This window comes from Meriones unguiculatus, chromosome 3 (genome assembly GCF_030254825.1).
Source record: "Meriones unguiculatus strain TT.TT164.6M chromosome 3, Bangor_MerUng_6.1, whole genome shotgun sequence".
In the NCBI taxonomy this organism is placed as follows: domain Eukaryota; kingdom Metazoa; phylum Chordata; class Mammalia; order Rodentia; family Muridae; genus Meriones; species Meriones unguiculatus.
In genome coordinates this window covers 165,919,823-165,946,265 of record NC_083351.1, presented here as the reverse complement: position 1 = coordinate 165,946,265, position 26,443 = coordinate 165,919,823, and the positions used below count along the sequence as shown (strand labels likewise).

General features: G+C 42.7%; 1 protein-coding gene across 6 annotated transcripts in view; it reads left to right on the top strand.

Moving 5' to 3' along the window:
* The window catches only part of Ccdc158 (coiled-coil domain containing 158), a 54,011-nt gene that overhangs the window by 2,439 nt on the left and 25,129 nt on the right, over nucleotides 1-26,443 (top strand). For 4 of the 6 annotated variants that reach the window (XM_021649882.2, XM_060380950.1, XM_060380948.1 and 1 more), the window contains exons 2-12: nucleotides 2,129-2,172; nucleotides 5,623-5,762; nucleotides 7,353-7,564; nucleotides 9,956-10,065; nucleotides 10,431-10,758; nucleotides 11,076-11,152; nucleotides 12,377-12,487; nucleotides 14,567-14,681; nucleotides 21,834-21,953; nucleotides 22,520-22,717; nucleotides 22,935-23,417. In XM_021649882.2, coding sequence (XP_021505557.1) covers nucleotides 5,696-5,762; nucleotides 7,353-7,564; nucleotides 9,956-10,065; nucleotides 10,431-10,758; nucleotides 11,076-11,152; nucleotides 12,377-12,487; nucleotides 14,567-14,681; nucleotides 21,834-21,953; nucleotides 22,520-22,717; nucleotides 22,935-23,417 — 1,821 coding nt within the window. In that variant the 5' untranslated portion in view covers nucleotides 2,129-2,172; nucleotides 5,623-5,695. The other 2 variants (XM_060380949.1, XM_060380953.1) reach the window with 2 other exon arrangements.

Genomic DNA, 26,443 nt, shown 5'->3' with positions numbered 1-26,443 from the left:
CCTAGTCAACTCCCCGTGGCTGACGAGGTCATGGACCCTAGTGGAGAGCATGCTGCTACCCCTTTCCTAAGCCAGTATACTTTCTGTGTTCCAGATGCTTCCTCATACTCAGATAAGTGGAGTGGAGCTATCACCCCTCATCAAAAAAGCTTTTTTTTTTTTTCCTTTTTCTGCAGACACCATTACCAAAAGCCACAAATGCCAGATACAGTGGTACACGCCTTAATGCCAGCACTCGGGGAGGCAGAGGCAGGTGGATCTTTATGAGTTTGAGGCCAGCCTGGTCTACAAAGGCTATACAGAGAAACCCTGTCTCGAAAAACAAACACAAACAACAACAGCAAAAACCCCAACAACAGAACCGAAAGGCCACACATGGTTAAAATGCAGAAAACAACTGACTGAGGCGTCCAGCCCCACTTGATAAATCCATAGTACAACCCCTCATCTAAGGCTCAGAGTATTCATAAAGAGGAGGTGGAGAGATTGTAATAGCCAGAGGACCAGGATATGTGCTACAAGATTGTGTCCTCTATATATGACAGGCTGTATCCATTAAATCCCAAACATATGGTTGCCTAAACAAGACCTTCAGAATGAGAACACCAGTTGACACAAAATCTCTCAAGGCACTCCTCTGTGTGACTGGAGTCGTCTTGGTAATCCACTTCAGGTCCCACCTTTTCCCAATCAGCAACAGTCCTCATCCATCCTTCCATCCTTTCCCTGAAACATGAAGAGCTGCAAGCAACTGATGGCTTTAGAGAGACAGAAGACAGAATCAGTCTTGTCCAGGGAGAAAGCCCCGGCAGGGGAAAGTTGGAGGAGGGGGAGGGAGGATTAAAAATTAAAGTACTCACGAAATTATCAAAATGTAAAAAATTGAAATGTTAAAAATTAGCATAAGCATACTTCTTAGGCATTATTAGATTTTTATCAGGTATCTATTAAGAGTTGGAGACTCCTGGGTGTCCAAGGTCAAACAAAGCGCTTGCATGGGAGAAATGAAGCAGCCTGGTTGAGAGCAGTCTCTCTAAGGCAAGAGGGATGGAGCCGGTTTGTTGTTCCAGGGGTTCTGGAAGGAGTACTGTTCAGGTTTAGCTGACCCACTTCTGGGCCCCAAGCAGCTATTTCCCATTCCCACTCTTCAGTCTTTTGAGATATAATTTACATGTTACATACTTTACCTATTTTAAGTGTTCAGCCCAGTAATTTTCAGCAAGTTCTAGAGCTTTGCCCCCTAGTCTTGGAGCAAGGTTGGAACCATGACATTGCTTTTAAGGGAAACAAGAAATACCTTTTAAGGTATTTTATGGTGGGTCTGGCGAGAGTTCATGAGCGCATTAACAACAACAAATCAATAGAACTAAAGTTAGATTGCTCATTCAGGGATTCTTGCCCAGTGACTAACCACATCTAAGACGTCTTTTTGAGCTCTACTGTGTGACAGAGATATAGACCCCACAGAATACACTGATCAGTTGTATGCATTAGGCTAGGTAAATGAAGAACAGCTGAAGATACTAACGTTTCTAATGCAGAAAGTTCAGAGCATCGATAGCTAAGAACACTAAAAAGCAGGTATAGTAAGGAGATGAGAGCAAACTTAGGCTGACATAGATTTAATGTAATTGCAAACATATGTAAAGATATATGTAGAGATGATAAGCACATTACAATTTATCTGAAATGACTTGCTGGAAGACCATCTACCCTCTTTTGCATTTGCCCTTAACTAAAATCAGCCATGAGAAATGTCTTCTGTGCATTTTCTGTGGGACGTCATGGGATGCTGGCATGTTGCCCAGCTGAGGGTCATCTTGGCAAGCTCCTTAGCTTGAGCACAGCAGAGAAGGCCATCACATGTACACTTGGGATTTGGGTTGGCACAAGTCCCACTACTCACAGAAAAGCAGCAGGGAGCTGACTCCACAAAGTTGTCCCCTGACTTCCACACATATGTTGTAGTACATATGTGTCCCTCCTACCACAAACACACAGGTAATAATAAAAAAAAAACTTTTCTTGGGATATACAAATATTTCAAAACCGTAAATAATAAAAATGTATAAATTAAACTTAAATTTTAGTTAATGAAATATATTAATAAGCAAATTTCATTTTTCAGGTATTAATAGAAGTAACTGAAGATAAGAATATCCAGAAATTAAGGTATCTTTTTTCTAGCTATTGTTAACAGTTCTGCTCATACACAGTTGCTGTCTCAGTTTCTTGTGTCTGTATGCAATTTATCCTAGAAACTGTGAAGCCTTGAACTTAATGCCTGCCAACCTGGGATACCTAAAGATAAAGCAGCAAGAGCTTTGTATCTGCGGTTCTCAGACTGGTCAGTGGAGCTCTGTTTTTATAGCTATGTCTCATGGACTTGAGAAAAGCTTTTGGTAGCTAGGGCTCAGAACACTTCCCGGCTTCTGCAGGGTAGAAAAACTTTAAAAAACCCAGTGATCCTCTCATTTGGTGGAGGTGGAAATTGAAGCTCAGAGCTGGTAGAAGTTATGTGTGCTCTCTAACAGTTATGCAACAACACAAAGAAGCTTCCTTGTTCTAGGTTATGTACTATTCCATATTTGCTTTCTACTAGCTGGCATGTACTGATGACGAGTAAATAGCCAATTCCTGTATACATTATGATAGCCCTGTGTTTACATTTAGTTGAACAGGTCAACTCTGCTTTCTTCTATGTTCATGGACTTATATAAAGCTTGTATCTTCTTTCTAAATGAATAGAAAGATAAAACTACTTATTATGGGGAAGTAAGTTGCTCAAATCAGAAAGATACATCTTAATTCATGTTGTGTCTACCCTATTAGGTAGTACTGTATGCGAGTATTGAGGCAGGTCCTGTCTAGGAGGGCTTATGCATGAGTTCTTTTAGTTAACCCTTGCTCTTACAAAGTATTCATACCACCTCCATATCATAATCTTGGAGATGCCAAATGCTGTTCTCAAGATTACAGAGGTAATGCTTTACAGATCTAGGGCTTGAGCCTGGATGACAACATATATAGAAAAAGAGTGATTAAGAATATAATGCAGATCAATGTGAAGTTAATAAGCAGTTCTTAATTAATTAGGCATTCTGGCAGTAAGTGCTGTTCAATATTAGCCTCCTTATAGGTTCAAGGTGGTTTTAGGGGCGTATATACCAACCCTATGAAACCCTCAGTCTCAAGTTTCTATGGAAGATAGAATGATTTATCATTGAGGGTGAGCCACTACTGAATAGACTTATATTTAAGTGATATAACCAACCAAAATAGGACTTAAACTGTAAATCACCTTGCCACAGAGATATTCTATCATAGTCAGGTCCACCTTAATGAGAGTTCTAAGGAAAGAAATCAAGATGGAGACTGTTCACTCTGGAAAGGAAGGAGCTGCATACCCCCTTTTGGAGTTCAAGGAAGAGGAGTAAGCGCTCAGGAGATAGCGCCAAGTACTTCAGCTCAGCTGCACTAATGCCACAAAAGCCCTGTATATGTGTGGTGCCATGTCAAAGGCCCTTTCTGCACCATTTCAGTCATGACCGCCTATGTCAGAGTTTTAAGGCTCTTTTCAGTGTAAACATATGCATGGTTTTAAATGGTGTAGAAGTGTTGGTAGCAGACCTCAGCTGTAGCAGAACAAGCCAAGATCCCACTGCTGTATTTCCCTTGGACTTGAAGTGGACACTTGCAGTTCTGGGGAGCGTGCCATGCTCTGTGTTTGTCCCCAGTGACACAAGAATAAGTAAGTAATAGAGGGAATCAAACTACACATTTCTAAGGAAAATAAGACTTGTAAGTTCATGTTGTTATGATCTACAAATTATCCAAGGGCAGAGCTCAACATTATTATTATTTCCTGAGAAAAGTCCTTTAATTCTAGAAATTCTTAACAATCTTAAAAACTTGTGCCTAAAAACAGAGCATTTCAGTGCTACTGTAAGTGTCACAAAGTAGAGGAACACAGAATCTCTGTTCAAAGTGAGGAATATGGTCATTCTAAAATAGTGCAAACTGGATTGCAGGGGCTTTGCTGTTTTTTGTTTGTTTGTTTTGTTTTTGTTTTGTTTTGTTTTGTTTTTGTATTATGCAGGCTTCATTACTGTTCATTCTGTTCATTTCAGAGCAGGGCTTCTGGGCTGCAGCGCCCTCTTCCCGTGTGGCTTTATGGGAATGGTAGGGATAGAGGTGGGAGGTGTGAGGGAAGGCTACGTGTCTTACCTCTGTTTTGTTCCTGCTGGGTGCTTACTTCTCCCTCTCCTATCCTGTTCATTTAGCATATTGTATCCAGGGAAAGCCACCTCCTTTGAAATATAATCTCCTCACGTTGTTTCTCTGAGGCTGCTAGCTCATACTGCGGGCTGATGGGGCTCAGTGCTTTTACTTGTGTTGTGTCACTCTCTAGGAATACATTCATCTGCCCTCTGAGTTCGTGGCTCACCTCTGTTCCTTTTGAGTCTTTCTAGTCTTTGCTTCTCCCACTTCTCCATAGCAATGGCTCACAGCGGAATGGTGGGAACTGCCTTGGGAGGGAGAATTTCTCTATCTAGATATTTGAAGGGTTCTTTCTCTAGGGCAGTGACAATGTGGAGTACACATAGTTTTGCTTGTTTTCCATCTTGATTTTATGCTTGTTTGAGTAAAATTAAGGAGAAATTTGGAATTAGGCCACCATCATTATTTTCCAAACTTAGAAACACTCTCTTGAACAAATATACAACTATAAGCATTATTTAACATCAAATACATTTCAGTTCTTATTAATGACATCTAATTTGCTGATTTGAGATCTTTGTTAGGGAGATAAGCCCTGTTCTTTAGCAACATAATTTTATAAGAGATTGAAAGAATAACTGCTCCCAACCAGAGCACTAGTCATCATCATAACTAAAGTATTAATCATCATCATCATTATTATTGTTATTATTTTGTTTTGTTTTTCAAGACAGGGTTTCTCTGTATAGCTCTGGCTATCCTAGAACTCACTTTGTAGAATAGGCTGTCCTTGAACTCAGAGATCTGACTGCCTCTGCCTCACAAATGCTGAGATCAAAGGCATTTGCCACCAAACTTGGCTTAAAGTATTAAACTTTATTTAAGCTTATCTTTAATAACCCTTTGGGAGCTGGGTGTGGTGGGTGGCCCACACCTTTAATCCCAGCACTCTTGAGGCAGAATGAAGTGGATCTCTGTGATTCAAGGCCAGCCTGGTGTACATAGTGAGTTTCAAGCCAGCAAGGATACCTTGTTTTGCCTGGTTGACCCTGTCCACACAAAAGTAACAAAGCCTCCTTTGGTCTTAAAATCAAGCTTTACAATAAAATTTGATCTACACATTAGTTTTACATAGCAATAAGGTATTTTTGTATACATAAGCTATTTTTCTAGAGGAAAACATCAAAGGTGTTAACAAAGTCAGTTTGATTCTCCTATGGGCTTTTTCAGTAAGTATTGCGGGCTGTAGAAATGACAGTACTAAAATTCTGCCATCACTTAGCTCTCTGCGGGTACAGAATTAACAATTGAAAATACAGAGACACACCTTCACACAGTGTGGAGGAAAGTTACCCCAACAAACAAGGCCGTAATAAAGCTTGAATACCTTATCTTTCATAGATAAGAACTGAACAATCCAAACCGGGAAGCACTCGTGTTTCAAGATCTCTAAGAAGAGGCAGAGGTAGATAATATGGAATCAAAGGCTGGTGAATCAAGTAGTGACGATCTTTTACCAAGTAGCATCACAACCAATGGAGGTATGCTTTTCTAAAACAAAATGGGGGGAAATTAGAACTGCAGTCTTCCTAACACCCACCTCGCTCCTAGTTTTTAGTGTGCTTTGTCTTACTGCAAGGCACAGGACTGAGTGGTGAATGCCTGCTGTGCTGTTTGTAACTCTAGTTTCCAGTTAGAGATTAACTGAGTGTATCTGTTTTTCAGCTTGTTTTCATTATCTTTATTTAATCTAAAAACTGTTTCTGTGCTGAAGTACTTCAACCTCAGCATATTCTACTGTCCCCCTAATACCGTCACTTCCTCCAGCGTTTCTTAGTCCAACTCAGCTCCTGTCAGATTGTCTCTCCTCCTCACGTGTAGCATCATTCTTAATAATAACTGGCCTCATAGTGGCCCATCAACTTCCTGACCGCTAAAGTTTTGGTTTATTTTTCTAAGAAAAGTTTTGGCTCTTTTTACTCTACGTGTATGTTTTTGCCTGCAGGTATGTTTGTGTACATGTGTGTGCCTGGTGCCCTCTGAAGTCAGAAGAGGGCATCCGATCCCCTGGATCAAGAGTTACAGATGGCTTTGAGCTATGATTTGTGTCCTGGGGAACAAACCTGGGTCCTCTGTAAGAGCAACAAGTGCTCTTAACTATTGAGGCATCAATCCAGCCCCATCCTATCCTTGTGTACACATCTCATCAGCAAGCTCTGGACTTTTGTAGTCAGTCTCTTACCCCATCCCTGTATTAGTACTATGGAGCTTCTATTTTCCTGCCTAATGCAAGTGGCTTTCAACCCTGATCCCTGTCAATGCCACCAAACCCTAGCCGTTTCATTTACATTGAAAATGTCTTAGATTTTGACTCAGTCGGTCCAGACTGGGTCTTAGACACACTGTATTTTTTTGTTTAAGTTTCCCAAGTGATCCTGATATACTACAGAGCTTGACAAGAGCTGTTGCCGATTCTGCTATCACTCCTAAATTACCACTCTGTGTCTGCCTGTTCAGTCAATCACTTGCCAGTGCCCTTTCCTCTTCATTGTGTTGCATTCTCACAGACACCCAAATGATTACCAGTCTAGCGAATATCTCCATTTTTGGAACATCTTTGCTGTGGCTTTCTCACTAGTCTGCCACTTATAGCCATGGATCCTACCTTAGGATCCTGATGCCACTGAGAAATATTTCCCAGGAGCAGAGCTCTTCCCAGTTTTAAAATTATACCATACCAGGTGAGATCCAAACTCCTTAGCGTGACTTACAGGCTCCTCAGAATCTGTATTTTCATCCTTGAATGGCAGCAGCTTTTCTCCCGCCCAGAACATCCCAGATGTCTCCAGCCACTTCAGTGTGCTTTCTCTCTTGAATGTCCCTTGTCCTTCCTGTTCTCCAGACTGGTATCACTCAGACATGCCTCAGAGCTATTTAGTTCCAGGGGTGCGTGTTCTCTCTTCCCTAGCCTGTTCCTCCTTTGCATCCGGTGCAGTGCTCTTATCTGTACTTAACTGTTTTTCCCGTGAGACCCTCTGTGTGCTCCTTCAGAGTCTGATAAAAGAACCCTCTGAAGTAATGTTTGCTACAAAGTTGTTTTATGAATAATTAATGAATTCTCTACTGTTTAGGTTCTTCAAGCCCATTTTTAATGTCATCTATCCGAAGTACAGTAATTGAAAACGCAACTGGAACTTTAACACAAGTTCCTTTTTTCCCTAAATATGAAGTGGAACTTGATTCTCATAGAAAGGTCATCCCTTACCCTGGAAAAGAGCATATTGAACGTGTTTTGGAAGAATATTCACAACAAGTTAAAGATTTGCAGAGAAGACTAAATGAAGTGAGTTGCATTTTTTTCTAACACCTGGCATCATTAGGCCAAGGAGTCATGTTGCCTTGAAATAAAACTTAACCCCCTGAAAGAAAACATTAGTCATGGGTCTATCAGCTAAACCTGTTAATTTGATCTCTCCTTTCTGTTGGGCTAATAAGAAGTTTACATGTCATATTCTTTCTGGTAATTATAATGTCTTGGTTTCATGATATAACTTTAGTAAAATATGAATGACTCAAAGTGTTACAATTGATGACATTCCTCTGCTATTAATTCGTTTAGGCCTGCCCTCCTGCTTTTATGATATCTGGCTTCCCTTTGCGAACATGGTAGAAAGTAGGATTTTACGTATCTGCACATTCGGAAAGGTTAAAGAGAATGTAGAAGGGTGAGCGAAAAACTTCACGCGTACTTCATGCAGAGATCTAATAGTCTTCTTTCTCAAAGCCTGACTTCTTACCGCCATACACAGGCTTCAGGCTGCCTTTGTTCAGGGCCTGGTCTCCGTACGAACCCTCTGTTCCAGCAGCACTGTACCACTTGCTCCTTCTGGTGGACCTTGTTAGTCAAGATTTCCACGCCTCTCTACTTGACTGCTGGAAGACTCTGTCTATCAGGGCTCAGCTCAGGCATTCCCTTCTCTGAAGCCTGTTGGGATCAGTAAGCAGGCACTTCTATGGCCAGCTTCAAGGGACCTGATAGACCAGTTATCAGGCAGTTGTGAAGACACCTAGACCACCTGCTGATCACCTAGAGCTGCCTGCACATGTCCCTGGGTCACCCTATAAGAGAACTGGGGCCCTCCCCTTTCTCTTCTCTCTCTTCTTCCTCTTCCTCTCTCTGGCTCTGTCCCTCTCTCTGTCTGTCTGTCTCTCTATCTCCCTCTCTGTAACCCCCTTCCCCTAATAAACCTCCCACGTGGAACCGCTCTCGTGGTGTGATTTGTGGACCCGCGTGTAACCTCCACATTCGCCCATTTCCTAACATTGGTACATTGGCCGGATTAGGTTACCCTATTAAGTTTTACCGAGCACGACGGAGCTTCTGGGGAGCTTCTGGGGACTGGGCGAATGTGTAACCCTCACAAGCTATCCCACCTGTTGTCACAAACAAAAGGAGATGGACTTGCAAGTTCTCCTCTGCCTTTAGTAAAGGCCTCCTAAAAGCCATCTCTCCGCCGAGATTTAAATATCAAAGCAGCTGCCAGAGGCACTGCTCCGACACCCTTTATCACCCCCCCACATTCTCTTTTCTCCCACCCTCCCTTCTTTACTCTTCTTCCTAAAACAGTTTAGGCTGTCTGTAAACTTGGACTCCCCCTTCCTTCGCCCCTTAAGCTTTGGTAATTTAGGCAGTGCCACTGTCACCAGCCTTCCCATCTTATTCTTTATAATCTTTGTTTATGGCAATGGAATCTCTGCAAGCACATATCCCTACATTACCTTTGTTTCCTCTAGATCTCTCTGCCTTTTCTGTTTGCTTAATTTTAGTCTTTATATTTTAGAATCTTCTCATTTTCAATGGTTTTTGTTGTCTGTTCAGACTCACAGATGAGGCAATAAAAAGCTATTCATCATACACTGGTCACCAGCTGTTATCTGGGAGATGCGTTAGTGCCTAGCTTTGGAAATCCAGGACAGAGTTTCTCTGTGTAGCCTTGGCTGTCCTGGAGCTCACTCTGTAGACCAGGCTGACCTCGAACCCGCAGAGACCCTCCTGCCTCTGCCTTCCTGAGTGCCAAATTAAAGGCATGTACCACCACATAGTTTTCTTTTTATACTAAAAAATGTATTTATTTTTATTTTATATGATAAATGTTTTCCCTGCATGTATGTATATGCAATGCTCACAGACTCCAAAAGAGGGCATCAGAATCCCTGGAACTGGAGTTATAGATGGTTGTCAGCTGCTATGTGCATGCTAGGAATCAAACCCTGGTCCTCTGCAAGAGAAGCTAGTGCTCTTAACCTCTCCAGCCCCACCTTTATAGTTTTAGATGGCAGTGGCTGTTGCCAAGAATTGAAGTAGGTTGAGGATAAGGTTTATGTATAAAGTTTCTTTATACATAATTTCAACCAATCTTCTAGTTTTAAGGGACAAAACATTTTCCCATTTTGCTTTGAGCCGGAAGGCAGATTTGTTTCAGGAAATAGGGAAACAAACAAACAAACAAACAAACAAAAACCAAGCCAGGGAAACTTGTTGATGTCTTCTACTTACCTAAAGTGAGAAATTATTCACTGTGTGTGTGTGTGTGTGTTGGTGGAGGGGTGTTATATATATAACACTGAGCTACTAATATAATCCTTGGAAAATTATTGTCTACTGGATCTATATTCTGATGGTTTTATATATATATATATATATATATATATTAATTTATGTGTTTTCTTTCAGAGCAATGAATTACATGAGAAACAAAAGTTTTACTTAAGACAGTCAGTCATTGATTTGCAAACAAAACTTCAAGAAATGCAAATGGAGAGAGATGCCATGGCTGACATCAGGTTGGGATTTGTTACCTGGATTCTTCTTTCTCCTCCAGTAGCAGCGCCAGAGCCTGAACCCAGGGTCTGTGTGTGGGGGACAGATGTTCACCAGTGAGACACTTCCTAGCCCAGAACCTGTTCTATGGTTTTATTCTTTACACTGGTACAGTCAGTCCTATGTACTCATAGCCTCAGCATTCAGGTGGCTGAGATAGGAAGATTGCTTTGAATTCAAGACTAGCCTGGCTACATAATTGGGTTCAAGACCAGCCTGGGATTTATAGGAAAATTCTGTATCAAAAATATTTTTTTCCTCAGTGTAGTAAAATTGAGTGAAAATGAGTTTTATCAATGTTACTTCTTTTCTTTCATTTGTTTCATAGACGAAGGGAGAGTCAGTCCCAGGAGGATTTAAGAAATCAGCTTCAAAATACAGTCCATGAGCTCGAAGCTGCCAAGAGCCTTAAGGAGGGCATGCTGAAAGAGAGCGGCAACCAGATAGAGCAGCTACGAAAAATGATGCTTAGTCATGAAGGCGTGCTTCAAGAAATCCGATCAATCTTAGTTGACTTTGAAGAAGCCTCAGGCAAGAAAATATGTGAACACGACAGCATATCTACCATGCACTTCCGCAGCCTGAGCTCAGCTATTAGTAAAATCCTAAGAGAATTAGACACAGAAATCTCTTATCTTAAAGGGAGGATATTTCCAGTAAGTGGTGAGAACACTACTTTATATTCAATGCCTTGAGAGATAGTTTGTAAAGTCCTTAGAAATAAGCCAAGTTGTCATTTTGTTCTTCTCTGAGATGATGCACAGTGCTCTCTTCTGACAGGAAACTAGCTATTCTACCTGTACAGCTTGATGTAAGCGTAGCCAGAGCACAAGTGTATAAAGTACGGGTATAGAGGTTCTTTTAGTGTTATTTCTATTTATAGATCTCTAAAGCATTCCTTTCATAGAAACTCTACATTTTCTAAGCTTTAGGATTACCAACACCCAAATTGGTATCTCTATTTTAAAACCAGGTAGAGGATCAGCTTGAAACACTGAAATCTGAGTCACAGAACAAAATAGAACTGTTACTTCAACAACATCAAGATCGGTAGGTGTCTGTCTGAGGCATAAAAAAAGACTGCCGTGAAACTGTATTCCTTTTTGACCTGTAGCCAAATTCGGTTAATCTTTTCCTGACACCTTTTGAAGCTGTAAGGAAGGCTTTACTCAAGACTATAGCACTGTTAAGGTTTGCTACAGGGAGGACAATAAGCTCAACTCCCAACACAATCAGGACAGGTGGAAGAAGGCCAGGTGATTAGTGAATGAAACATTACTCACATAAGGGTTGAAGAGTTGACTAAATGTAGGCCATGGATACAGATTTTTAAGCTCAAGGATAAGCTACTTGATCAGTTGTCAATGTTTGATCAGATAGCAAAAATGAGACTGTCCTTGATGTGGTTGGCCTGGATGAAAGACCAATCAAAGACTGGTCAAGGACTAGGGAGAAGAGCGTGAGTTGACCTAAGAATGATCTGTCAGGCTGGCCTTAAATTCCTGTATTCCAATGATCTTCCTGCTTCACCTTCTCAGGCACGATGCTTTGCTCAGCTCTCATAGTTTATTGCCACTGAGACTCAGGTTTGGAATTCTGAAAACCTAGTTTGTTTTAGGAAAATGATTCTAGAGTTGTCACTCAGCATGGTGGTGCATGCCTTTAGTCCCAGCACTCCAGAGAGAGGCAGGTGGCTCTCTGTGATTTTGAGGGTAGTATGGTCTACACAGCAAATTCCAGGACAAACAGAGCTACATAATAAGAGAGACCCTGTCGAAAAAAAGAAATAGTTAAAAAGGGGCGGGGGTGGGGGCTGGAGAGATGGCTCAGAGGTTAAGAGCACTGGCTGTTCTTCCAAAGGTCCCGAGTTCAATTCCCAGCAACCACATGGTAGTTCACAACCATCTGTACTGTGATCTGGTGCCCACTTTCTGGCTTATAGGCACACATGCAGGCAGACTGTATAAATAATATGTAAATAAATATTTTTTTAAAAAGGGTGGGGGTTGGGGTGGAGTAGCATTTACAAAACCAGGCATGGTGGCTCTTGTCTGTAATCCAAGCACTTAGGAGGCAGAAGCAGGAAAATTGCCTATAAATTCAAGGCCAGCCAAGACAACATAATTAAAGTCTGTACCAAATAAGCAAACAGATGAAAGAGTAGCACGTATAAAACTGAAACAAAATATTAAGTTTGAAGGTGCTGCAAAACATTGACTTTTGAGATACGTCAAAGGTAAGACTCTCATCTAAGTCATCACATTCTTTCTGTAGGATCGAGCAGTTAATAAGTGAACACGAAGTTGAAATAACAGGACTTACGGAGAAAGCCAGCAGTGCTCGAAGCCAAGCCAACAGTATCCAGAGTCAACTGGAAATCATTCAGTATGTGTGTACTAACAGTGAAATTGATGTCATTTATTGTCACTTAAAAGCTAGTATTTTAGGCTGGAGAGTTACCTCAGCAGTTAAGAGCATTTGTTGATGTTGAAGGGGACCTGGGTTGAAGTCCCAGCACCCACCTGGCAGCTCATTACTGTTATCTACAACTGTAGTTCCTGCAAGGGGAGGGGCGTCCCTGTAGGCTTTATGGCTGTCAGGGAAATGATCCAGGTGAGGGAAAAAGAAAACTTGGTTCAGCCTAACTTATGTAGCCAGTGCTGGTCCAAACTTCTAGAGTCTGATACCAGGTGGTTTATTTTAGCCATATTTAAGCACAGCACAATTTTGGAAAAAAGTCTTCTGATAATGATTAATTCAGTCTCATGAGTATAGCAGAGCTTAAGATGTGTTTAGGTTGACGTCCCCCCCCCCCCTTTTTTCTTTTTTTTTTTTTTCTTTTTTTTTTTTTTTTTTTTGAGATAGGGTTTTTCTGTGTAGCCTTGGCTGTCCTGGACTCATTTTGTAGATGAGGCTGGCTTTGAGCTCACAGCAATCCACCTGCCTCTGCCTTCCCAAGTGCTGGGATTAAAGGCGTGTGCCACCATACCCTGCTATATTGAAATTCTTTACAGAGTACATCTGGCTTTTTAAACAAAGATGGGTACTGTTGACTCAGATAGTGTACCCAAGCTTTAGGGTCTAGGGAGCTTGATGAGGTAAACATAACTCCTGTGGGTGACAGGATTGGCAAAGAAGTCACTTAGGCTGTAAAGTACAAGTGACACCACTCATAAGGATGAGTTTTATGACCCAGAAATAATGCTCAAGATATAGGAGAAAAGCATCTAAAATAAGCAAAACATAGATTCTGAGGGCTATGTGTGGAGCCTGGCTCACCAGGGTGTAAAGTGCGTTCTTTCCCAGCATTCTGGAAGAACAGATGAATATCTTCTTTCTCTGAATTGCCAAGCCTGCATGTTTAACTTTTCCTGGCTCCTTCAGAGCTTATCTTTGTATGCAAGGAGTTTTTGCCCTGTACAAGTTCCAGGAATCCAACGCCATTTTTCTCACCATTGTGGGTACAAGGCATGTACATACTTGCTGGCAAAACTAGTACATGTAAAATAATAATTAAAAACTATTATTCTGACTAACATGCTGTCCCAGTAAGTTTTTGAAATTGCTTAGGAACTGTATCATGTAAAAGTGATAAAACTTTGCCAACACTTGAACAAAAAAGGCAACAGTAATATTTCTTGGGTGTGTTACCACATAGAAGGTATTATTGCAAGTATTCAGGCTCCTGGGATTTGCTGAGTTGTTCATATTTCACATGATAGGACCACACACATATTTTGTCTATTTATATATAAATAAATACATTTATATCTCTATATAATTATGTGTGTATATGAACAGTTTTGCATAGGCATATATGTTCAAGTATATACATAATATATATATGCATGTGAAATTTTAGAATTTGAACTGATAACGTAACACTATGCATAGACTTTGTTTTTAAAGGTTTATTGTGTTTGAGTGTATATATACCTGTTTGTGCAGATGGAAGCACTTGTGGCATGGGGACCAGCAAAAGGCATCAGATTCCTTGGAGCTGTAGTTTTTCAGAATGTTCAACGTGTTACATAGGTGCTGGATCTTGACTCTGTGATTGCTTAACAAACACTCGTAATTACTGAACCATCTCTATGTCCCCTGGTGCTGCTATGTTTCAATCATATGCAGGGGTAGAGAACAGTGTAATGAGCACGTGTATGTGTGTATGTTTGTCCATCCCGCTTTGTCAAGTAAACTTTTTCTCAAATCTAAAACTGTTTGGGGTGCTAGGAATTGAACAGAATTTTACATATAGTACACACACACCTGGTATCTCGGAGCTTTGTCCACAACCCTGAGCTGAAACTTTGAAGAAGCAAATTTGCATAATGAAAGACAGTTGCTGTAATGACTCAATATGAGGTAGTTCCTGGTAGTATTTAAGAGATGTGAGGGGCCCTTGAGGTATCGCGAGTATTCTTAGTTTGCTGTATGCTTTTGTACCCTCTCACCCCTCCTTAGAGAACAAGCAAGGAACCAGAACTCCATGTACATGCGCCAGCTCAGCGACTTGGAGTCCACTGTCTCTCAGCTGCGTTCTGAGCTGAGGGAAGCCAAGCGGATGTATGAAGACAAGGTAAGTTTAGATGGCGCTTCCAAGGGTTACGTTACACACTGACTCAGGAATGTATTGTTAATAGTTTCTTTAAAAATGAAGAATCAAAATAATTTCTAATTGAAAATAAATGTATTTTTGAAAGAATATTTTTAAAATCAGTGCAAGTTGGTGTACAAACATGCTAAATTATATATTATGTTATAAACTATTATTTAAATTGTGTGTTCAAGTTCATAAAAAATTGAGAAACATTTTTCAAGTAAATTTCTTGTTTTTGCTTTGAACTAATTTTTTATTTTAATTTTAATTTTTTATATTAATTACAGTTTATTTACTTTGCATCTCAGTTGTAGTCCCCTTCAAGTAAATTTCTAAATAATAAATTGAGTAGCAGAGAATGTAGCTCAGTGGAAGAACACTTGTCTAGCATGCCTGAAGCTCTATATTAAACCTCATTACCACAAAAATAAATAAAGAATAAATTAAAGACTAGGACTATGAGCTGGGCATGGTGACACATGTCTGTAGAGGCAGGCGGATCTGTGAGTTCCAGGCCAGTCTGGTGTACAAAGTGAGCCCAGGACAGCCAAGGCTGCACAGAGAAACCCTGTCACACCCACACAGACACACCCACACAGACACACACACACACACACAGACAAACACACACACACAAAATAGGACTATGCTATTTTTTATAAGGCTTGGCTTTAGCAAATAGTTGGTACCAGTTGGTCTATATCTAACACAAGTGTCTGGGGACTTTCTTCATCTCTTCAACTTCTAATTGTTTTTGTGGCTATAAAATTAAAATTTAAGATTATTCAAAATAATTAAAATAAAAATTAGGAAAGTAAGTCTTTGTCTTTATCTTTCATAACATAATTTCTCATAAAAGCAGGTAATATTATGGGGGAGGCAGGGCTGGAGAGATGGCTCAGCAGTTAAGAATGCGCACTGCTCTTGTGGAGGACCTGAATTCAGTTACTGGCACCCACAGCAGGGTTCTCAGTTGTCCATAGCTCCAGCTCCAGGGACGTCCAGCATCCCCATGGGCTCTGGCATTCACAGTCACGTACCCACTCAGAGATACACACATATACATGTAACTAAGATTTGTTTTAATTAAAAAAAAAAAATTGGTACTATTTCTATTTTCTGCCTTTCCATAGCTAAAAAGAAGTTATTCCATATTGTTATTAAGCATTTATTCAGAGTTTAGATTTTTGTTAATTTCAACCATTTGAAAACAGTAAAATTTCTAAAACTAGAAAAACAAGAGCTGCCTTTCAAAGGAGATCACTTTCTTCATTCCCTGAGAAGAGCTGGTTGATGTTGGTCTTAGTTTCACTTTCTGTACCAGTGTCTTATTTTGTGAAAGCTTGGAGGATAAATCCATTTTTAATCACCCCATAGAGGAATGCTTCTCAGCCTGGGGGGTCATGACCCTCATAGTCACATATCAGACATCCTACATATCAGATATTTATATTACTATTCATAACAGCAGCAATATTACAGTTAGAAGGCTCAGAACCACTGCTTTAGAGTCTTGCAGAGATGACTTAAGTATAGTTTTTCCATCATGTTTACTCAATTCCCCATACCTGAGTTATTTGAGTGCTGATTTAGGAGAACCAGACGTTTTATAAAATAAAGACAATTGGTAGGCTGCAGTAGAAGCCGCTGGTCGGTGTGCAGGCAGACTTGACTGGATAGACGGTGCAGCAGTAATTCTTCCACACCTTTATTTACACACCTGTGTGCAGGTTAACGTCCACTGCCACTCAGTGAGGACCACAGGAAGGCGCTGTCTTTCTTGTCTCTACTATGTAAATTAACCCTGTAGCAAGAGAAGGAAAATGTGATGTGGCTTTATTAAAGTCAGCAGAGAAGACTCTTAGTACATGGAGTTTTTCACTGCAGTGTCTTCGAAACATTTTGATCACTGCTTACAGAAAGGTAGTCCATCCAGTTACACATACAGCTGAAGCAACAAAACTATTTACCTCTATTAGATGTGATGTGAAAGAAAAACAAACAAGCAAACAAACCATGATCCCAGGACTCGAGAAAGGCAGAGGCAGGCAGATCTCTGAGTTTGAGGCCAGCATGCTCTACAAAGCGAGTCCAGAACAGCTAAGGCCACACAGAGAAAACCCTGTCTCAAAAACAAAAAGAAAAAAGAAAGAACAAACAAAGAGTGATATTTTCTCCTCTTAAGATGTTGACTTTAAGATCACTAAACTGGTCTTACGGTTGACTAGGGGTTTAGATGTTTGAATAACATCCTCCTCTGTAAGCCTCCCTGCATAGGTCTTAGCCTGAAGGAAAGATCCTTTCAACCACTGTTACCTGGAAGCAGCCCTTGGGACCCAAGAAGGACCTCACTGCTGTAAAGCTCAGCTCTAACACCAAAAGCCCAAAAAGGCACACTGTTGTGTTCTGGTTTCTTTCTCTTGAGAATGATTATCCCCTGTACACACACCCAGCTTATACAGAGGACATGAGCTCCCTACTGAAACCAGAACAGGAGGGTGTTCCTGTTTCCATGCCTTATGCCTGGGAGGATGTGGTATGAGAATCTGACAGACAAGTAGAGTATTGTATTATACTCCAGGACAACAACTGTTATTCATGACTGTTAGAACCATCTTGAAAAGACAGATATTTACTGACATCAGGTGCCCAAAAGTCACAAACTACTCAATTAAGCTCAATTCACCTATGTTTTCTTATATAACTTGTACTTATTATGACTGTCCATTATATTATAGCTTGGAAAAACTATTTCTTCATAAGCTTCATCCAGTTCGCTTATTTATCTGGTCTACTATATCAGGTTGACATATTAGGGCCATGTCTTAATGTGCTCTAATGTAAATAATGGATCGCCAAGACTTTTGACAATCTTAAATAGCAAATACTAAACGAGGAGGGCAGCCAGCACATGGGAGGCTGATTTAGAATGATCACACATTCAAGGCCCACTTGAGCTACATTGTGAGATGCTATCTCATAAAAGGGAAGGGGCATATCAGTTTTAATCAGATCAGTAAAATATTGATAAAACATGTCACAGTGAGCCTAAGAGATTTGGAGCTGATGGTGGTTAAGTGTGCTCTCCAGAGGAAGTGTCCGGCTGTCTTAGCTGGGCACCACATGCTAATACAGAGTTGAACACGCTCTGTCCTGGAGTCTTAGTAATACTTGATCTAACCGAGCAACAAAATCAGGCAAGTTAACAATGAGGATTTGATTTGGATGAGCACAAACTATTCTATTATGAAATGCTTTTGTCATGAAGAATTGGATACAGGATTTAAAAAGCATATTCTTGTGCATAGTTTGTTTCATTTTCATATACTGTGACTTCACCTTGCTAAAATCTTAATATACATTTTCTCTTTCACTGTTTCAGTGCAGATATTGATATATAATGTTCAAAAACCAAGGGAAAAATCAATGAAACTAATACATAAAGGCTGGGAATAGAGCTCAGTTGGTGGAGTGCCTGCTTAGCATACTTAGTCCTGAGTCAACCCCCAGCACATACCTGACAGGGTAGCACATGCCTGAAATACAGTAATCAGGAAGTAGGGCAAGATGATCAGAGGTTCAAGGTCATCCTTGGGTACGTATCGAGTAGAAGATCAGCCTGGGGTACATGAGACTGCCTTAAAAACAAAAGATGTTTTTAGTAGGCCTGAACAAAACTTTTCTACCTTGAGAATGTAAATTCAGAGAAAATCCATTATGGAGGATAATTTTTTTTCAGGTTAACAAAAAGTATTTCATATTGGTGAAAGTAGAAATTGTATTTTTAAGAAAATCTTAGATGTAGCCTTTTAAGAGCTGATGAAAGTGTTTTACTATAATGCTGTCTTCTATTCTTTTCTTTCCATTTAGGAGAGCCTCCAGAATTCCCCTTTACGAATCTGGACCAGTAGAAGCTGTCACTATTGGCTCTGTAGACTTGGCTTTACTCTTAACTTTCGCTTTTTGACAACAAAAACTATATTACTATCTTGACTCTAAGTTGATTTTCTTTTGAAAGTAGTTGGGGCTGGATTTCCTAGTCCATTGTGAAGACTTAGTAGCACTGGCTAGAGCTGTCCACTATGCTGGCAGAGTGTGCAAAGGCTTCGCAGAGTTCTGTGATGCTTCACACCGAGGCATGACGCCTTTCTTGGGCCACATCTGTGTCTTTTTGAGCACAGAATCAGAGCAAAACCATCACCATAAAAACAAAAAGCATAGATCCAGTGTGATTGGCTAATTCCCTTAAATCAGTGAAATTAGAATAAAACGTTGTACTGATTTGTATTGGTCCAAACCAAAAAGATTCTGTCCATGGATGGTGAAAAGGGAAAACCAGTGCTGCCATATAAAATGAAAAGAGAGAGAAAACCTTTACGTCTGTCAGGCGTCAGTGTTCCCTGGACACTCCTTTGCAGTGTTTTCTTTTTATAGCTGTTTGTATCAGCCCAGCTGCTACACCCATGGTTTTCCCTTTCACTGTCCATTTATTGATTTGATGGATTAATGCATACAGATGTTTTTCCTTTAAAAAGTGAAAGGTAAAAGCAGAGCTATAGCAGCTGAGTCAGTACTGACAACTACAAAACTAGGATCCTGCAGGGGTCTGGGGGCTCTGAGAGTGGGAACAGAAAAGACCCTTCTTCCCTCCCTCTTCTCTCTCTCTCCAGTTTTGGTCTCAGATGTTATTATTAAGTTTGATATTATGAAAGAGCCAGGCTGTTTTGTTTTTTTTTTTTTTGCTAAAACAGACCAATTTTTAAAGAACATATATAAGCAGTTCTTTGCTCAAGGATGTAAATGGCTTGTGCCAAGCTAGGAGTAGAAAGTGTTTGCTTTACTCACAATTCAAACTGAAAGATTCTTGTTAAATTTATGCTCCAAAAGAACAGAAAATATAGAATCTAAACTTTTTTTTGATACTGTTCTTATAAATCATGAAAAGTTTTAAAGAATAAGTAAAAAAATATATATTTTTTAAGAAGTGAAGGAACAGAATTGAAGGGAACTCGAGAAACCATCTAGAATATTTTAAAAAATTGTACCTTAGCAAAATGGAGGCAGGGCAGCCTGTGACAGAGCTCAACCAGAACCCAGCGCAGTCTCCCTGATCCTGCCAGGCCTGCAGGATTGCCCTGGGACAACAGGAAAATGTGGTGGCTTCTACCTGAGCGTTCTTGTTCTCCCCCAAGTGTGCTGACTCAGGCCTTCCTCATAATGACAGGGTAGAAAAGATTAGATCAGCCGATAATTCACTCTCTCAGAAGTCACTTGTGTTACAGAGGTTACATTTTCATGTTATCTCTAGATATGCCCTCAAAGGAGCATAAGAATGAAGCTTTTCTTATCGTTTTTGTGTTGGGGCTTTATTTTATTTTATTTTTGGCACTAGGGATGGAACCTAGCAGGCACGCTTCCACTGACCTCTAGCTCCAGTTCAAAACACATCTTAACAAGGTACAGAAGTCCAGGCCAGCAATCCAGTAATTCTTCACATTCTAAATCCTGTAGACACTGATACTACACTATAGACAAATGCATAATTGTGTGATAGTTGTACATTAGCACCTTAAGTCATTTATGTGCACATGTAAATAGATACACATTTATGCTTATTTGTCAAGGAGTTAGCTATATATGTGTATATATATGTAAAATGATTATTGACTGTATATTGGTTTAATAAATGAAGACTTTTTAAATGAATCTGTTCCAAGTAAAAATAAAAATTTATGAAGAAAAAGTTTGTCTTGGTCATATGTTTTCCAATTATAAGGCTTGATCACATCCAAGCTAAGTTTTACTCTTGACTCAAATTTTCTTTCTTCTTTTTCTTCTTTCTTTCTTTTTTTTCTTTTTCTAGACAGGGTTTCTCTGTGTAGCCTTGGCTGTCCTGGACTAACTTTGTTGACCAGGCTGGCCTCAAATTCACAGAGATCCGTCTGCCTGTGCCTCCCAGAGTGCTGGGATTACAGGAGTGCACCACCACACCTGGCTTGACTCAAATTCTCGAGCCTATTTGATATACCTTAGAAATAAGAAGAAATGTGTAGCATCTATGCCAAACTGAAAGCTTTTTGAATTCTAGAAGTTGGATGATAAAATAGTCATAGTTATGGGTGGGGTTTCATTGCATAACACTAAGTATTGACATGTTCTTATGAAATGGTTCCTTATCTAAGTTTTGATATTGTGAGGCTTCACTCAAATCAGAACCCAAAGTCTCCACAGCGTGGGATCTCCACTCAGCCTGTGCTGAGGGCTGTAGGACCATTTGCAGTCCCGAAGCAGCCTGTGTCCTAAAGACCAGCGTAAGCTGAGTCTGTGTAAGGAAATGGCATCACTCTGTGCGATATCATTGGTTCAGTGAACTAAATTTCTCTTTATTCAGACAAACAGCTGTCCTAACTGAAAAAAATATATATATTCTTTAAAGTTGGTTCTCATTCCTGTTTGTAGTTGAAGAAAATGAAGTTTTGAATGCTTAACTTGCCCAATATTCTAATTCTAAATATAAATTCACTCATTCTTTTGAAATATGGCACTATAATGACAACAGGCAGACTATCCTTATTTATTCTTTTGTACTCTGATATTGTGTTATGTGTGTGTTTGTGTGTGTGTGTTTGGTTTTCTCAAGACAGGGTCTCACTGTGTAGCCCTGGCTGTCCTAGAAATCACTCTATAGACCAGACTGGCCTTAAACTCACAGAGGTTCTCCTGCCTTTGCCTCTTATACGCTGGGATTAAAGGTGTGTGTCACCACAAGCCACTGAGGCTCAAAAGCAACATAGCTCTTCTCAGTATTCTGAGGTTCATTCATCTGGGGTCTCCAGCACATTGCTTACACCACAGAAGAGCATGTCTCCACAGAAGAGCATGTCTCCACAGAAGCTACATTCTGAGCACTGAAAGCACAGCGTACTGTGCCCAGACACAGCAGTACCAAGGACCTCATTTTGACTAATGCCCAGGCTAACTCCTGTGGAGTTAAGGTTAGAAAACCCTGCAAACGTCTAAGAAAGATCTTTTTGTTTCACCTCTCAAGGAGCACCATCTGTTCCCATAAGGCTTTGTGTTCTGGCACTGCAGATCTGGGCTGCATGTGCCTGACTTGAGCTTGTCTTCCAGATAGAAGAGCTGGAGAAGCAGTTAGTCCTGGCCAATTCCGAGCTCACCGAGGCACGCACAGAGCGGGACCAGTTCAGTCAGGAGTCAGGAAACCTGGATGACCAGCTCCAGAAGCTGTTGGTGAGACTTCGCTCTAAAGCACTCAGTTTGGAACCCGGGAAGGTTTTCGGTGCATTTCACAAACTAGTTTACATTATAAAATTACAGATTTTATAGACTGGTTATACACACACGCACACAGAATATCAGTCTATACGGTTCACGTGTTTTAAATAAGATAGTATATTCTCTGGGTCTTTCTCCTTAGGCCTGACTGTTAGATAATGTAGGTAGGCCTTCAAGTAGCCACAGTCTTTGAGTTATAACTGCCATCTACTAAATTCAAGAAGCGATGTGTTCATTTTGAAGCAAAATAACATTCAAAACACAAATTATGCACTTCCCAAAGGTACATTACAGGTGTGAGATGCTACTCCTAGACCAACTAAAACCTTTAAGCAAAATATTAGTGTATTTTTCTAGGAACTAGGCACTCTTAGTCAAGCTGTTGAAAAGCAATCGCTTTCCGTAGTCAAAGGCTCCTCAGCTCACACAGCTCCAGACCAGAAGGCAGACATCATTGATCTGATGGCAGGACTGGACGGTGGCTGGGTGGATGGGAGACAGAGCGTTCTCACTTCTTTTAGGCAGATCTCCACAAGAGGGAGAAGGAACTGAGCCTGGAGAAGGAGCAGAACAAGCGCCTGTGGGACCGTGACACAGGCAACAGCATCACCATTGACCACCTGAGGCGGGAGCTGGACGACAGGAACATGGAGGTGCAGAGGCTGGAGGCCCTGCTCAAGGCCATGAAGAGCGAGTGTCAGGGCCAGATGGAGCGGCAGGTGAGAGAGCGCAGGCTGTGCCATCACCAAGTGGCCTCCGGGGGGGGTCTTTAAGTCTGCTTACATGAGTACACATGCACAAGTGCTCTTATGTTCTGACAGCAAAATGATTTAAGTTAGGCAACTTGGACTATTCGGGATTTCATGCTTTGAGTTAACTTGCCTATATCCCCCACCTCCCCTTCCCCCCAAATGATAAAACTTTCTTTGACCATAGATGGCAGCCATTCAGGGGAAGAACGAGAGCCTGGAGAAAGTGTCCTCCCTCACTGCACAGCTCGAGTCCACCAAGGAGATGCTTCGAAAGGTGGTGGAAGAGCTGACAGCCAAGAAGATGACCCTTGAGAGCTCTGAGAGGACGGTGTCTGACCTGACCGCTTCCCTCCAGGAGAAGGAGCGAGCCATCGAGGCCACCAATGCAGAGATCACTAAGCTCCGCTCTCGGGTGGACCTGAAGTTACAGGAGCTCCAGCACCTGAAGAATGAGGGGGACCACCTGAGGAACGTGCAGACGGAGTGTGAGGCACTCAAACTCCAGATGGCGGAGAAGGACAAGGTCATTGAGATTTTGCGGCAGCAGATCGAGAACATGACACAGCTGGTTGGCCAGCATGGACGAACCGCTGGGGCAATGCAAGTGGAAAAGGCTCAGCTAGAGAAAGAGATCAATGACCGCAAGCTTGAACTGCAGGAGTTTAAGGTCTGAGCGGGGGTTGTGGGCGAGTTGGCTGCCAAATTTTCTGTTTTGGTCACTTCTGTATTGCACTGCGTGTGTCTGAATAATGAGTCTCCTTGCTGCACAAATGACATCAGAGAGCAGGGCATACATCTTAGTCATTCATGACTAACTCATGGTGGCTCAAGCTAGCCTCAAACTTGCAGTGATCATTCTGCCAAGTTCTGGGATTCCAAGCATGCATCATATAACACGAAATCTGGTCTTTTTCTTTTGAGGCAGAGTCTTCACTATGTACCTGTGGCTGGTCTGGAACTTACTATGTAGATCAGCAAGCAGAGTGCAATCTTCAAAGGCTTGTCCTTGTGATCTGTTTCCATTAAGGAGGCCCTGTCTTGGAAAGGCTTCACAGGGACTCAAAATAGCACTGCCAGCTAGGCAACAAACATCCAAACAATGAGCCAATGGAGGGAGCCCCAAATTCAAACAATAATAGTTAGCAAAGGGAGAAGGCAACGGGGTGAAGCCCGGAGAAAACCAGCTTCGAAGAGTCACTTCCTAGCCCAGTATTTACTCAACTCCCCCAGTAAGAAATTGTGAGGGCTCCAGCGCTGCCCACAGAGAAGTTTATCGAGGACTCCGGCCCAGGACAGTTTATGGAGGCTCATGGAGTAGGTGCCTCTTCCCTGGGAGGGTCCACATTCATATCTCCAAGAAGGGAAGCCAGTGTTCAGCATGACCACACAGTTCGCAGGACCAGTGTAGCTACAATGAGCTATTCTTACCAGCTAGGTGTCAGAAGCTTTCATGGATTCCTGAATGCTAGCCAAGGCCAGCCTTGTGAGCAGGCTTGACAAACAGGAACAGGCAGCCCTCCCTCACACCCACCCCTCCCTCACACCCACCCCTCCCTCACACCCACCCCCTCCCTCACGCCCACCCCCTCCCTCACGCCCATCCCCTCCCTCACACCCACCCCTCCCTCACACCCACCCCTCCCTCACACCCACCCCCTCCCTCACACCCACCCCCTCCCTCAATCCATCCCCCTCCCTCACACCCACCCCTCCCTCACACCCACCCCTCCCTCAATCCATCCCCCTCCCTCACACCCATCCCCCTCCCTCACACCCACCCCCCTCCCTCACGCCCATCCCCCTCCCTCACACCCACCCCCTCCCTCACACCCACCCCCTCCCTCACGCCCATCCCCTCCCTCACGCCCACCCCTCCCTCACACCCACCCCCTCCCTCACGCCCACCCCCCTCCCTCACACCCATCCCCCTCCCTCACACCCATCCCCCTCCCTCACACCCATCCCCCTCCCTCAATCCATCCCCCTCCCTCACACCCATCCCCCTCCCTCAATCCATCCCCCTCCCTCACACCCATCCCCCTCCCTCAATCCATCCCCCTCCCTCCCTCACACCCATCCCCCTCCCTCAATCCATCCCCCTCCCTCACACCCATCCCCCTCCCTCAATCCATCCCCCTCCCTCACACCCACCCCCCTCCCTCAATCCATCCCCCTCCCTCACACCCATCCCCCTCCCTCAATCCATCCCCCTCCCTCACACCCATCCCCCTCCCTCAATCCATCCCCCTCCCTCACACCCACCCCCCTCCCTCACACCCATCCCCCTCCCTCAATCCATCCCCCTCCCTCACACCCATCCCCCTCCCTCAATCCATCCCCCTCCCTCACACCCATCCCCCTCCCTCAATCCATCCCCCTCCCTAACACCCACCCCCCTCCCTCACACCCATCCCCCTCCCTCACACCCACCCCCCTCCCTCACACCCATCCCCCTCCCTCACACCCATCCCCCTCCCTCACACCCATCCCCCTCCCTCAATCCATCCCCCTCCCTCACACCCATCCCCCTCCCTCAATCCATCCCCCTCCCTCACACCCATCCCCCTCCCTCAATCCATCCCCCTCCCTCAATCCATCCCCCTCACACCCATCCCCCTCCCTCACACCCATCCCCCTCCCTCAATCCATCCCCCTCCCTCACACCCACCCCCCTCCCTCAAACCCATCCCCCTCCCTCACACCCATCCCCCTCCCTCACATCCATCCCCCTCCCTCACGCCCATCCCCCTCCCTCACACCCATCCCCCTCCCTCAAACCCATCCCCCTCCCTCACACCCATCCCCCTCCCTCAATCCATCCCCCTCCCTCACACCCACCCCCCTCCCTCCCAGTCGCTCTTGATATGTCACAAAATTGTTCGCTGTCTCTTCTTCACTAAAGGAAGAGCCATGACAAGCTGTCATTTGGGTGGTTTCCAGGCTTAGGACTTGGGTAAGGCAAGAGAAGCCTAAGGTAGAGGCCTCACATGCAGGCTTTCTTGGTCTTGGCTCTTTGTGTATCCCCAACATATGAAATACTTACTACTCACTACAAACTATGAATGAATAGAGAACAGGAGAAGTTAAGGGTTATGGCAAGTGGTCCTGGGAACAGACACCTAAGTCTAAAAGAACAGTGAAATAGGGTTTTTTTCTTTTTTCCCTCTTTACCATTTGCAGTGGTATTTTATGTTCAAATCCAAATTTAGTGTCGTTATACTTTGAATGAAAGGAAAATGTCCCTGCAGGCTTATGTGTTTAAACACACCTTTTCTGGGCTGTGGCCCACTGCTTTTTCATTTTGCTAAGCGTTATGGTTTGAATTTGGAATGTCCTCCACAGGCGAATGGCTTGCCCCCAATTGATAGTGATATTTTGGATGTTGTAAAACCTTTGGGACTGGGACTTAGCCACCAGAAATGAGTAGTTGGAGGCTCTTTTTTGAGACAGGGTTTCTCTGTGTAACCTTGGCTGTCCTGGCCTTGAACTCACAGAGATTCGCCTGCCTCTGCCTCCTTGGTGCTGGAATCACAGCTGTGTGTCACTGCACCCAGCTCGGAGGTGGATCTTGAAGGTAATATCTGCTTTCGGGTCTGGCCTGAGCTCTCTGCTCTGTGATATGCCAAGATGTGAGGAAGCCACACGGCTTGTCCCTGCCACTGTGGACTGAGATGTGCCAGCTCCCATGCCCTC